The sequence below is a fragment of the Lepisma saccharinum genome, chromosome 23 (genome assembly GCF_977018435.1).
Source record: "Lepisma saccharinum chromosome 23, izLepSacc3.1, whole genome shotgun sequence".
Classification (NCBI taxonomy): domain Eukaryota; kingdom Metazoa; phylum Arthropoda; class Insecta; order Zygentoma; family Lepismatidae; genus Lepisma; species Lepisma saccharinum.
This window is the reverse complement of record NC_139251.1, coordinates 8,603,931-8,617,818: the sequence shown is the minus strand read 5'-3', so window position 1 is coordinate 8,617,818 and position 13,888 is coordinate 8,603,931. Positions and strand designations below refer to the sequence as shown.

Below are 13,888 nucleotides of genomic sequence, written 5' to 3'. Positions count from 1 at the left end.
GTAGTGTGTGCCTAATCTACAATTAAATTTCTTCTTTAAGAGTTTATTTTGCATTTTGCAGTTCTTTCCGCATCATTTTGTGACAAAACACAGTGGGAAAATGCACCTCTCACCTTTCCAAAACATGAAAAATTAACATTACAGTGTTACATTTCACATTTCCTGTTTTTGTCCAGAACGAAATATGCATGCCTCTGCCAATAGCTTATGAGGGTGACAATACTTACTGGCTGATTTTATCACACTGTTGGCAGGGAACGAAGTTTGAAATACAGCGTTGCCATTTGATACGTACCTATGCTACGCAGACTAGGTAGGCCTACATGCACTATGCGTATATGGTAAACTAGAAGCATTCTTCATTTATTATTAACATTTTCGTTTTTAGCACCTCAGAATTATTAAGAATATCCTATTTTCATTTCAGGGGCAACTTGACTGTTAGCTAGTTTAATTTTGACAGTTGCAGTATTTTATTATTCACTATCCAATCTCTATTTTATGCTTTGGTATTTTCAGATGGATATTGCACGGCAGACTATCCAGTTTGAGTTGGAGACACTGTTGATGAGGCCCGAACAAGAAGCTTTACTAATGGATATGATTCATGCGGTACGTATTATTTGCTCCCTTATGTATGGGTTTCTTGCTTCAGAGGGTAGACGGCGTGACATATAATCCCTTAAGCCTCATTTCCCCTCACAATTTTAAAATTAATTGGTTGAAGTTATTCAACTTTATGAATTTAGATGGCAAATATGGTCAATTTAAAAGATTCATTTTACTCCCAAATTTTATTAACAATTTTGAGTAACTTTAAATCCCTTTAATAACAAGACCCAGCACAAATTTATGTGATAATAAGAAAAGTGTACCTCATTTTTCGACATTCAACAAGAACAACCCTATACATGTATCACTCTCCCATTACTTTTATTTCTATAATTACAAGAAGCATTCTTTTAGAGGAATAACACGTAACGAAAAGTCTGTCCACATAAATCAGTTAAGCTGTGAACGACGTCTAATTCCTGGTGAGTTTGGATTCCACTTTAAACTGTAGGTCTACAGAGTTCACCATGGTGTTGCGTCCTTACCTCACCCCTCTTCCTGCCCATCTTGCCCAAACCACAACGCATGTCACCTTTGACAGTTGAAAACATTGCCACATCTCCCTCTTCTTGGGTGTCCGCAGTCAACCACCCTCTGGGTATGGTCATCGCCCAGTGGCATTTATATGAGGGAAGGATGAAGTCAGGAACATTAAAAAAGAAAGGGACTGAACCGAATCTTTCTCATCTCTCGAAAAATGCTCAGGGGATTAAGGAATGAGTCCACTAGTGCCATCCTCTCCCTGTCCTATTTTAGGGGTGGGAGTGGCAAGATGCTTGGCAACTCCGAACTAGCCCTCCTTTGTGTGTGTGTGTACTACACACCTAGATTTATCGTTGTGGTTTTCTCTCGGCTTGGGGAAGTGAAGGTCATTATAGCTTGGTGAACACTGTAGTTGTGACTTGTTGGCCCATACATAAATTGGATTTAAAACAAACTTGGAGTTTCGACTTTAGAAATAATTTTCTTATATTTGTGTACTTACATGTAATGCATTTTTCTATGTTCCATTTCAAACCTAATATGTATTGATATTCTAGGCTGCATATCAAGACAATACCCTGGGTTTACCAAAAATATGTCCACAAGGAAATATTCAGAAAATTGACCGCTCCATCTTGTTTACATATTTAAAACATCATTACACACCTTCTCGCATGGTAATTGCTGGTGTTGGTGTTGACCACAAAGCATTAGTGGATAGTGTACAAAGGTAAGTTAAAATAATCGATAAAATATCATACTTTACACAATAAATGTAACTGTCCATACTGTATTAATCAGAAAGTGTGTCATTTTATCGTAAAGAGCATAATCATAGTGGGTTAGGACTAAACCCTTGCTTATACTCACATATTAGTGCAAGTACAAGGGACGTACGTACAAGAAGTTTCTGACCTAACCCACTTCCGGTTGTGTTTGATGAACCAAGTTAGGTAGTATCTCATGTATGCTTTCATTGTATGTGTTGTAAGTTTCAAGCATGTATCTAATAAACTTTTTGTGTTACAAGTGTAAACATAACAGAAGGTGAGGCTATATTGAAAAATGGAGCCAGCCTTCAGAGTTGCGAGCTTTGATCAAGTATCAACGGTTGAAAGGTCTATCACCTCAAGATGTCTTCAATGATATGGGGCAGACGGGGGTGGGGGGGGATAAACCAACTTCATATTCCACAATAAAGAAGTGGCATAGGAAATTCAGCTGGGGTAGTGAGTTATGTAAAGATGAACAATGTATCGGAATATCATCAATAGCCATTACCCAGGAAACTATTTGATAGTGTGCACCAACTAATTGATATCAGAAGGTAGCATTCGTACCATTTGAACTGTCCACTTGGGATTAAACAAAAGTAAGTTGTAGTTGGGTGCCTCAAATGTTGAGAGATGCTCAAAAATACAACAGGTGATATCACAGCGGCTATCAAATCCTGTGGCTTCAAAAGCTTTCAAGGTCCACCTTATTCTCCAGATCTGGCCCCCAACGTAAATATGACAATGATTTGAACAGATGTTCTTAGGTTACAAACCAGGTTAAATCAGCATTAGCTTCCAACGTTTCGAGCGCATACATTGCTCTCATTTTCAGGGAATGTAAAAATGGAGACTCATTGAACATCAGCGCAATATCAAATTATTCCAACCAGAAAAGTCAGGACTTGTGAAACACAGCATCACCAAGGGACACAGAATTTTATTCGTGGACACCAAAATAATAGCCAAATATGTTGGTTACTGGGACCAACGGGTAAGGGAAGCCATAGCCATTTCCCGGGGAAGCACCAATCTCAATAGGGACGTGGGACTCCAGCTCAGTCATGCCTGGAACCAACTTCTCCGTAAAACATGACACCAGCCAATGAGAACACCAGGATCTAGAGAGAGCCAATAATAAAACAGCATCCAAACTCCTCCCTTTCAAAGTCATATATACTGGGTGATTTTTTTAACCTGAATCATTTGAATATCTTGGAAAAAAAATCATCCTACAAAAAAATGTTCCAAATAAAAAGTTGATAGTTTGGAGGGGGAAGTTTAGTGGTGCGACAAAATAACACCCCCTTCCCCTCTTGTAGGTGGGGCGGGGGGCAACTTTGAAATTTCAAATAGAAACCCCTATTTTTTTTTACAGATTTGGATTTTACGGAAAAAAATACATAAGTTTTGTCTGAAACATTTTTTTCGATTCGTGATAGATGGCGCTATAATCGACAAATTTTCATTTCTTGAATGTTTACACTTTAAAACCAATGTATTTCATTTCACAATTCTTTTAAATTAGGAAAATAAAACATTTTTGTTCCAGGACTTGAAATTGTTGTAAAACAAAAACATTTATTTTGAAAATACAAAATTACTCGACAATTCTAAGCTCTAGATATCTCGATGCCTAGTAAACTACATTCACTTCTCAATTATATTGTGTTCAAAATGGTGAACTTCAACTTCAATCAGGCGCGGCTCGTGCATAATTTTCCTGGGGGTTCACCAAAATTATGCAAAGTTGACTTATCTAAACCTTTTGAGACACTACACGCTTTTGTTCGTAGAGATAGTACTGGGAAAATTATCAAATTTTGGCCGGTAGATTACTGACAAAGTTAATTTGCTTTATGTTCAGATAACAGTGACAGCACCAAGGAGTGTGTGTGTAGGGGGCGATCATTTTAATTTAAGATTTTCGTATGGTATTGTATTTAGGGGTATCTCAGAATTCAGAAAATATTCTCGCCTCAATTTTGCCTCTTCCACTCTTGCCAACTCTTTTCTGGTCCCACTACTGTCAAATAGACTATATTATTGGAACTGGATCCTGAACCTACAGTTAAAAAATACAAATCTCTGCCTGCTAAAATGAGTATGTATCAGTAATCGAACCCAAGACCCCTTGATTACAAGATAATTCTTATATAACTATTTGCGACGCCAAGGGTCCCGGGTTCGAATCCCGGTCGGGCTTGGTTGTTTGTGAATGTCCATTCATCAATTTCATCATTTCATCACTCATCCCCATCTTCGCAAATTTGTGCCAAGATGCACAAAACGCGAAGTAAAATAAACTAAATCAATCAATCAATCAATTATATAACTATTCGAAAGTATATCGCTAAATCAAAGCGATTAGATTCTATTCTATGCAATATGTTAACTTCTCGCACAGCAACAACTACACTCCTTCCAATACACAATCCACCTCACTTCACTCAACGTATCACTATGGCATATATATTTCAATCACCAGCCATGCACTTCAAAACAAACTAACAAGTATGGAGACAATGACACGTAACAAAGTTAAATGCGTGCGTCTCTTCGAACACCCTCTCGTGCTAGAGTATAACTGATCGCACGAAACCCAAACAACTTTTTGGTCGTCTTCTGACGTAAGTGCGAAATGCCTTCATTGTTAGGTTAGGCTTGAATAAATAGCAAATATTACATTTTTGGTGAAGCACGGTAAGCCCCGAAAATTGAGTGTATATATTCTAAGACAACTAAACCTAAAAAGCCTAACATGTCAACGAAAGCATTTAGTCTGACGTAAGAAGACCAAAAGGTTGTTTAAGTCTTGTCCGATAAGCAACCCCTCGCCCTCGCGCTATTTTTGACTTTTCGGCTCCTTCCACCTGAAGTGTTTCCATCTTAAAGATGAAAACTCTGAATGTGTAGGCAAGTTGTTTTCTATCATATTTATCTTATTTGTCCCATCATCTTCACTTCTAGCTTTCGTTTGGTGTTACCTCTACATTTGTATTACACTCTCTTCATTAATCTAATAAGTCTTGTAAAATATAAAAATACAAAGAGAATGCCAAATGAATTCAAATTGAAACACATAGTGCAACACTGGAAGAGAGAAGAGCGTGATCCACTCCAGCTCGCTGGTGATCCTACGAACTGCGCATGTCCGTTTTGACGAGACGGCCTTCCTCCAGTCTCAGACTGCATGTATTTTCGCCATATGTACGCGTCGAGCTTCTGCTAGCCGTCCAATGCTTTAGCATGGTAGGGTTGTCTTGCGGAGGTTCAGCGGAGACTTTGCACGAAACGGAACTAGAGGGGAGCTGAGTGGCTCTGGCCCGCGGTTTCTCCTTCTCACTAAGAGAATTTGCCACTCTACGCTTATGAACTTCTCAGTTATTGTTGATTTTGTATATTACTGGGGGTTCACTGCACATTTGCGCTATACAGCCAACCGCGCCTGACTTCAATACACTTATTGATCCACGCTTCGAATGAATGTACACAACTCAAAAGTACCTCTGGTTCAATTATGGCACAAGCGTTTTGGATTCGCTCTATCATATTTTCACGAATAGTTGGCAGTTCTCGATACACTTTATCTTTTAGGTAGCCCCACAAAAAGAAATCTGGTGAAGTAAGATCTGGTGATCTGATAGGCCAATTTACAGGACCAGCTCTGCCGATCCATCGGCCATTGAAGTCACGGTCGAGTACTTCACGTGCTGCTCTCGAATAGTGAGCTGGACATCCATCCTGCTGAAACCACATGTTCTGTCTCAGTTCCAGGTTAAGATCTTCAAGTAATATTGGCAGTTTATTTTGAAGAATATCGCGGTACTGTTGACCATTCAAATTTCCATCAATGAAGTAGGGACCGATGAGTTTGTCATCAATAATTCCACACCACACGTTTACAGTTCATGGATGCTGATGCTCAACTTGGCGCAGCCAGTGCGGATTTTCGACACTCCAGTAATGCATATTATGCCGATTGACCGTTCCGTGGTTTGTAAAAGATGACTCATCAGAGAACAATACGAAAGGAATTTGGGTTTATTTGTATTTGTTCACGTGCCCACTGAGAAAACGTCACTAGATTTTGAAAATCATCCCATGAAGTTCTTGATGCAATGACACATGATATGGATGATATTTATGATGCTGGAAAATCTTCAAAACTCTGCTCTGGGACAATCCCGAATTTCGAGCTACTTCTTGCGAGCTGACATGAGGATCATGGGCCACAGCAGCTAACACATTAATTTCATTGTCTTCTCCAGTATCTGTTCTTCGATGGGTCCTTTGTTTAGGTTTAACACTTCCTTCAGTAGTAAATTGATTGACTGTACGTTGAAACGAAGCGAAAGAACGCACCCTGTCTGGAAAACGCTGAGCATAAACAACGACAGCTTGACGGAGATTCCTGCCAGATTCTCCATACACGAGAACCATTTCAATTTTCTCTTCTACAGTTAATACATCCATTGATATTAAAAAGTATCAACAGCTTAGTCAAATTAATCGCTAAGATAATTCTTGTCATCTAAAAAACAATGAAAAACAAACAATGATTTAACAGGAAAAGTCTAAAAAGGAACTGTTTCTTGACATTGTTTTATTTTTTTAATTTTTTTTTCTGTTGTATCTTTGTTAAGCATCTTTGACACAACAATAAAAAAAATTAAACAAATATCGAATCTAACTTTTAAATGTTGTAAATAGGCGAATTACCAGCTTAATGAAATCTCAAAAGATTTGTCAAGAATTAGTACAAAGTTCATGCACGAGAATGTTTTATTTTTTGAATTTAAATGAATTGCGAAATGAAAAACACTGGTTTTAAAGTGTAAACATTCAAGAAATGAAAATTTGTCGATTATAGCGCCATCTATCACGAATCGAAAAAAATGTTTCAGGCAAAACTTATGTATTTTGTTCCGTAAAATCTGAATCTGTAATGAAAAATAGGGGTTTCTATTTGAAATTTCAAAGTTACCACCTACAAGAGGGGGAGGGGTGTTCTTTTGTTGCACCACTACACCTCCCCCTCCAAACTATCCTCTGTTTATTTGGAACATTTTTTGTAGGATGATTTTTTTCAAGATATTCAAATGATTCAGGTTAAAAAAATCACCCAGTATATAACCCAACACCAGTCTCCATTTTTACATTCCCTGTAGATGAGAGCAATGTATGTGCTTGAAACGTTGAAAGCTAACACCAATTTAACCTGGCTGGTAACCTGAGAACATCTGTTTGAATTACGTCGCCAGGAAAGCTACAATTCGTATTTTCACAATGATTCTGAAATCATGGATGCTGTGGAGTGATGGTTACAGGAGCAAGACAGAACATTTCATTCTACTGGAATTGCAGCATTAGAAAAATGACTGCGTAATTGTCTGGATACCATTACCACAAGTGGGTCAAAGCCAGAGATGACTATTTGACTTCGGCCTCCGATTTGAAGGTCGGCCTGTGGTCTCACACAGCCTCAGCCTCCGACCTCCAACTCGGCCTCACACGGCCTCAGCCTCCAAGCTCAAGATCAGCTTCTGGCCTCACATGGGCTCAGCCTACAACTTCCAACTTGGCCTCGGCCTCACACGGTCTCAGCCTCCGATCTCCAACTCAGCCTCTGAACTCCAACCCAGCCTCACACGGCCTCAGCCTCCAAACTCCAACTCAGCCTCATCCTCGCAAGGCTTCTAGTGGCAGAAACTGAGGCTGGCCTCCGGAGGCTGGACATCTCTGGTCAGAGCACAAACTTATTGTATGCCCCTTGTATCATAGGTGCCAACTGGGAGATGGAGGCACTTTCTAAACTAAAAATTAAACTCCGTTGTGAAACAGCCCTTTAAACACCATGGCCTCAAAAGTGGCTTTTTGTTGGGCGACATTTGGTCTGCACATCGTATCCCATTACTCTTGCTTTCTGTCTTTCGAGACGTTATTATTCTTCTGCTTCTTTCAAGTAGTTCCCCAATCGTCCTTATTATGCTGGGTCAGCACCAAAATTGTGAACCCCTTGCACCAAAGTGAGAGTGCTAACCTTTCGGCTTGTTGGAGCTCCAGAGCTCTTTCTCCATTATCGCCAGAAATTGTCAAGATGGTCAAATATTACATGTATTTATTATGCTCCCCAAAATTCATGTCATGATGAGCGTTAGAAGATATGAACAGTGTGAATTAAGGTTTCAGGTTGAGCCATTCCTAGTGCTTGCCTTGGCTTTAGAATCAAAGGATGCTACTTGTAGGGATGGACAATATTGGAAATTTGATATCGCAATATTTTGTCAAGAAAATATTGTCACATCCAATATGATATGATATTTTTTTTTTCCATATCGTGATGTTGGCTTTATATTGTCTTCACGATAAATATCACCATAATATCATGATGATATATTGCCGACATGATATATGAGGAAAAGTCAATATATAAGTTGCAAAATGAAATATCTTCGAATTGCTGCAATGTGAAATTGTTTTATGAATATCAGTCATTGCACTGATCCTTTCCGCAAGTGTCAGTCTAGGTGGCAGCACCACCGTGTATCATATACAGCACTAGTAGTCACATTCTCGTGCGGTTGTGAGTCATTCGAGTGCCAAGTGGGTAAGACGACAGGTGTGTTAGCCAAGTGTACGCATGGTAAGCTCACTGACCAACACAAAGACACCAGAATGGGTCTGTCATTACAGCATCTCATGAGGTACTCCAGAGAGGGTTGTGAGTTCTTTAACCGCATTGTCACTGGTGACGAAATCATTATTCACCAGTTGGAACTGTAAACAAAACATGCCAGTATGGAAAACATCCCTCATCACCCAAAACGAAGAAGTTCAAGGTTCCCCAGTCAGCACAGAAGGTGATGGTCACCGTGTTTTGGGACAGTAAAGTGATCCTACTCGTGGAATTTCTGCCCCAGGATCCCACTGTCACTGCAGCCACGTATTGCAGAACCCTGATGAAGTTACGGTAAGTCATTCGCAGGAGACGTCCAGGTGCTTTGAGAGATGGAGTTCTTCTGTTGGATGACAATGCTCGTCCACACAGTGCCAATACCACAGTGGCTCACATACGGTTCCTAGGTTGGGAATGACTGGAACATCCAGCCTACAGTCTGAATTTGGCAACATCCGACTTTCATCTCTTTGGCCCACTAAAGAATCACCTGGGTGGTCACCGGTTCCAGGATATGGAAAAGGTCCATCGGGAGGTTACCAGCTGGCTACGACACCAACCACAAACCTTCTTTGCTGCTGGCTTTGAGGGACTCGTGAAACGCTGGGACAAGTGCCTAAATGTTCACGGAGATTACGATGAAAAATAAACCACATTTAATCAGGTAACTATTTCAACTTTTCTTTCTATTCCATTTTGCGACTTATATATTGACTTACCCTCGTATCAGGGTGGCTGCTCACTGGAAATTCCTTGAATTCTGTGAATTACGAGTGAATTATTTGCTCCGAGAATGATGCATGAATTTTCATCCGTAGAAGTGAAAAATGGCAACTTTTATTAATCTAAATCCCATTGAATTTATGCATATTTATAAATGCTCTGAGGCAATATTATCTGTTTAGTTTTTATTTGTATCGTGGAAGGGAAAAGAGCTACATGGAAAATAAAATAAAATTCTCTCAATCTGTTTACTTTGTTAGTATCCTTTGCTGAACATTCTATCTGACAGGTAGAAGATTATTGCAAGATAAGATATCTTGAAGTTGATTAGGTAAATTTGAGTTACAAATTCTTTACAAATAACAATTTTTCATATATTTGTATATCCTCCTGCAATATTTGTGACTTGTGCATGTAGATATATTTTGAGTCCTGAGTATATGAAGTGACACTTTAAGTGAAATATTTTAAATGCTTATACCATTTAATTGAATTATATTAGGATTTTTGGACAGTTTGGAATCGCACAGACCCTTTATATTGTTAATATATTTGTGTGTGTATGTGTGGGGAGTGGTTAGAGGTGGTAGTATGTAAGGTTGAAATGGGGAAAACATATGCTTGACCCTTGATTTTTTGGAAAGTTCACCTTGAAAACCGGGAATTATACTTGAATTTTATCATAATCCTAGAGTGGCCACACTGTATATATCGCCAAAATATCATGACGATATATCGTGTAGTTGATATCGCCTGGATGATATTTTTTCAATATCATGATATATCTTCTGGATGATATATTGCCAAACACTAGTGTCATCCAGTGGGGTGCATTTAGGTTGTCCATTTTAAGCTGTTGGTCCATTTCTGGTAGTACGTAGCACAATAGACTTCCTTAAAAATAACGCGACTCGATTTTGACAGTATGTACTTTAATATATCTTAAGAAAATTTTTGATCAAAATCTCTGGTGGATTTGATATGCCATATTCATATATGTAATCAGTGGTATATTATTAATGCTACTGATGTTAATGAAATGTTTATCAGGAACCCATAAAGGAGATTTCACACCAAAATGACAAGTGACACACGTCCCTTGGAAGGAACTGATCACTTGAAATTCCTTCAGATTTAGTGACATGTGTCATTGTCTCTTCACTGTGAATTCGCTTAAGAGTGGCAGCGTTAGTACTGTGTATCATTAAGACAACCTTTTGCCATACATGATATTAGATGATGACTTGACCATTGAATATTGTTGCATGAAAAAGGTGCATTCTCTTAGCACATTTCAGCAGTCTCAGTGCATTATATGAACTGATAATATTTTTGCTTCCCTGGGTACTTGATTAGATGCTGGGTGAACCTCTGAACTGCTTTGTGTAGTGTTGGTAAAATTTCTACCACAGATCACTTATCTTTGGAATGGAGTCTTCCATGTGACATTCGGATGGCCTGTCAGTGGACCATTAAAGTTCTTTCAGTAAAGTTTATGTAAATTAGGAAACTGCAGAGGAAAATAATAATTTTTATTTTGGCTCTCAGTTATCAGAAAAATAAGTAATTAAGTTTAAGATGAAACAAATTAGATTGATGAGAATGTGTGTGTGAGTAGAAGAAGGAAAGTTATAGAAACTCACATTCTTATAGAAACTCACATGCACTTCGCAATACAAATGTTAAAATTAACAGTAGATGATGTGTGTAGCAAATGATTAGTAAATACAAATTTATATCTGCAAAATGATAAACGCACTGGTGCATGCTGGAAGTATGCAGTTTTCACACATTTGCAAATCTTTATTTGTTACATATGCTAGGGCAACTCAAAAATTATCTGCACTTTAACCATAACTTTCTTTAGGTTGGCCATACTGCATTGCTTGCATCCTGAAAGGTGGTACAGTACTCTTGTGGTTACATGACTGAGATTTTATCTAAATTGCTTTATTTTTCATTATTTTGCTACAGAGTGAACATGGCCCCTTCACTGGCGGCAGTGTGAACCAAGGGAAAACTGAGATCAGTGATCTGAAGCTTGTTGTGGATGATTTCACTCACAGGTCCATGACTAACAATGGCGTGCCCAGAATGTTCGAAAGGGGAGGAGCTTATATACACTTTTCTTACTAGTCTGTCCTAATTTTGTCATCTTTTCCTGACTTGAACGTTCTTTTTGTTTAGGAATTCTTGACCAAAGGGGAAGAGGTTATAACCCCCACCAACCTGCACCCTTGGACGTGCCACTGATGACTAATTTGCAAAGAACATGTCACCGCATCGACTGTTGCCTTGTGATCCATCTGTTTGTCAGAATCATCTCTCGAGCTTGTTGAATCTTCCCGTCAGTGGTGAAGGTTGATGGACGTCCTGCTCCCGCTTCGTGATTTTCACTTGTCTGGTCATTTTTAAACCTCTCAATCCACTCGTACACACACACACACCAACTTGGTAGAGCATTGTCTCCGTATTGTAATGAAAGCCTGTGATAAATTTCAGCCCCTGACCAGACAAACGGATCACCGATCTCTGTTCTTCCTTGGTGCACACTGCCAGTGGAATGCTTTCTTCGTGCACACTGCCAGTGGAGAGGCCATGTTTACTCTGTAACAAAAGAAAAAATATGGAGTGATTAATATGAAGCATTGGCCACATAACCACAAGAGTACCACCTTTCAGCACGCGAGCACTGAAGGCAGTGTGGTCAACCTAAGGAAAGTTGAGTGCAGATAATTTTTGCCCCCCCCCCCCCTTCGTACATTTATTTCTTGCAGGCATATACCGCAAACTACAATTGTTCAGTATATATTAAATTTGTTAAGAGTGTATGTTTCATTCATAAGAGCTTGTATCATTTGAAGTTTGACAAAAATACTATGTACATATAAATTATCTTTTGTGTTCCATTTTCTGTGAAGTAAATCATCATTTAAAGTCTCTTTTTCAGGCACTTTGTTGATGAGGAGCCTATTTGGGAAATGGACAAGAGTCTTGTAGTTCCTGTCAGAAACTTAGAAGTAGATCGGTCTATTGCACAGTATACGGGAGGCTTGATACAGGTAATTGACAGTTTATTAAGGGTATATCCAGAATCAATTTGTTAGAAATTCTTTAGGAATATGAGTGAGTATAACAATTTTCATATAGATACCTCGACAAGGTCGTAGTTTTTACATCATAATGTTGCTATTTTTCACTGGAATTGCGATTTTCTTCTTTTATATTATAGTTAACACATATACTGCACTGTAAAGACTCCTTCTCCCATAAAAGGGGAGGAAAATGCCGGGAAAATGGCGACTTCCTTTGAAACTGAGTCAGTGGCGCATAGACATGTATTTTGGGGGGGTACAAGTTGTGTTCTATTACTTGTATGATAATAATGCAATTATTTTCTTGTTCCAAATATGCCTGCGATCATTTCCATGTGTATTTTGACATTGTCCTGTACTTTGCTGTCCAGGGGGGAAGGGACATTTTTGTTCAGAAATTTTGGAATTTTCCGGTTCCTCCCCTCCCCCTGCATCCATGCGTACACTCAATGTGCATAAATTGTATGTAGTCCGAATCTATGGTTCATTCCACGTATAACGGTTCTTGATTCATCCGTTTAGGGCAATTAGCTTCGTACCTACAGTCGTTTCAATGTAACTGCGCATTTTGCTGAATGGCTCAGTGGCGTACAGACATATGGTTTTGGGGGTACAAGTCATGTTGTATTGTTCATATCATAATAGTGCAATTATTTTCTTGTTCGAGACATGCCAGCGATCATTTCCATGTATATTTTGACAATATCCTGTACTTTGTTGTCCAGGGGCGGAGGGGCATTTTTCCTGAGATTTTGAAATTTTCCGGTTCCTCCCCTCCCCCCGCATCCATATATACACTAAATGTACATAAATTGTATGTAGTCCGAATGTATGGTTCATTCCGCGTATAACAATATATCATTCGTCTGTCTAGGGCAATTAGCCTTCAATCTACAGTCATCTAAATGAAACTCTGCATTTTGTTTAATATTGGCCCGGTAGATAGGAGCTTGCTGGAAAAATGGGCTTGGTAAAAAAAAAAGGGTAAATATGAAGAAGCTCAGTTCCTTTTTCCAAGACAAACCTTACTGCCCTATTGCAATTATCTGATTACATCCATTAAACAGGTGAATTAACCATTCATAGTCCTTGGGCAACATTTCACATTGCTATTCTACTGATTCAATATTAATTTATTGCTATTACATTTTATATTGCTATGTGCAATGTTTATTTATAATTTGTTCAGTACAGCACAGAATAAACAAGATGCTTACAGAAGGGAAAGCTTAGGATGCAGCACCCGCTGTACACCTTCAAGGCATGGTGCCAAAGCATAGGGGAGCACTTTCCTTTTTTTTTTTTCCTTCTACTTTACAGCACAAGCCATTTTAACTTAACTGGAGAGTATAAATAATTAGGAGCTCATATCTTTGGGTACAAATACAGAGTCAGTTGCGGGTTCAAAAGTGGTAAGTAAATTATTTTTTTTTATTATAGTGGCGAGAAATTGGATCAAAAGTAGTATATAAAAACATTTTGGTTTTAAAATAGTAAATATAATCCTAATTTGATTTAAAAAC

At 38.7% G+C, this 13,888-nt stretch overlaps 1 protein-coding gene across 2 annotated transcripts in view; it reads left to right on the top strand.

Moving 5' to 3' along the window:
• The window catches only part of LOC145977789 (mitochondrial-processing peptidase subunit alpha), a 66,895-nt gene that overhangs the window by 25,511 nt on the left and 27,496 nt on the right, over positions 1-13,888 (top strand). For both annotated transcript variants that reach the window (XM_083110072.1, XM_083110074.1), the window contains exons 6-8: positions 520-612; positions 1,653-1,825; positions 12,221-12,332. In XM_083110072.1, coding sequence (XP_082966198.1) covers positions 520-612; positions 1,653-1,825; positions 12,221-12,332 — 378 coding nt within the window. The remainder of the gene's footprint in view (positions 1-519; positions 613-1,652; positions 1,826-12,220; positions 12,333-13,888) is intronic.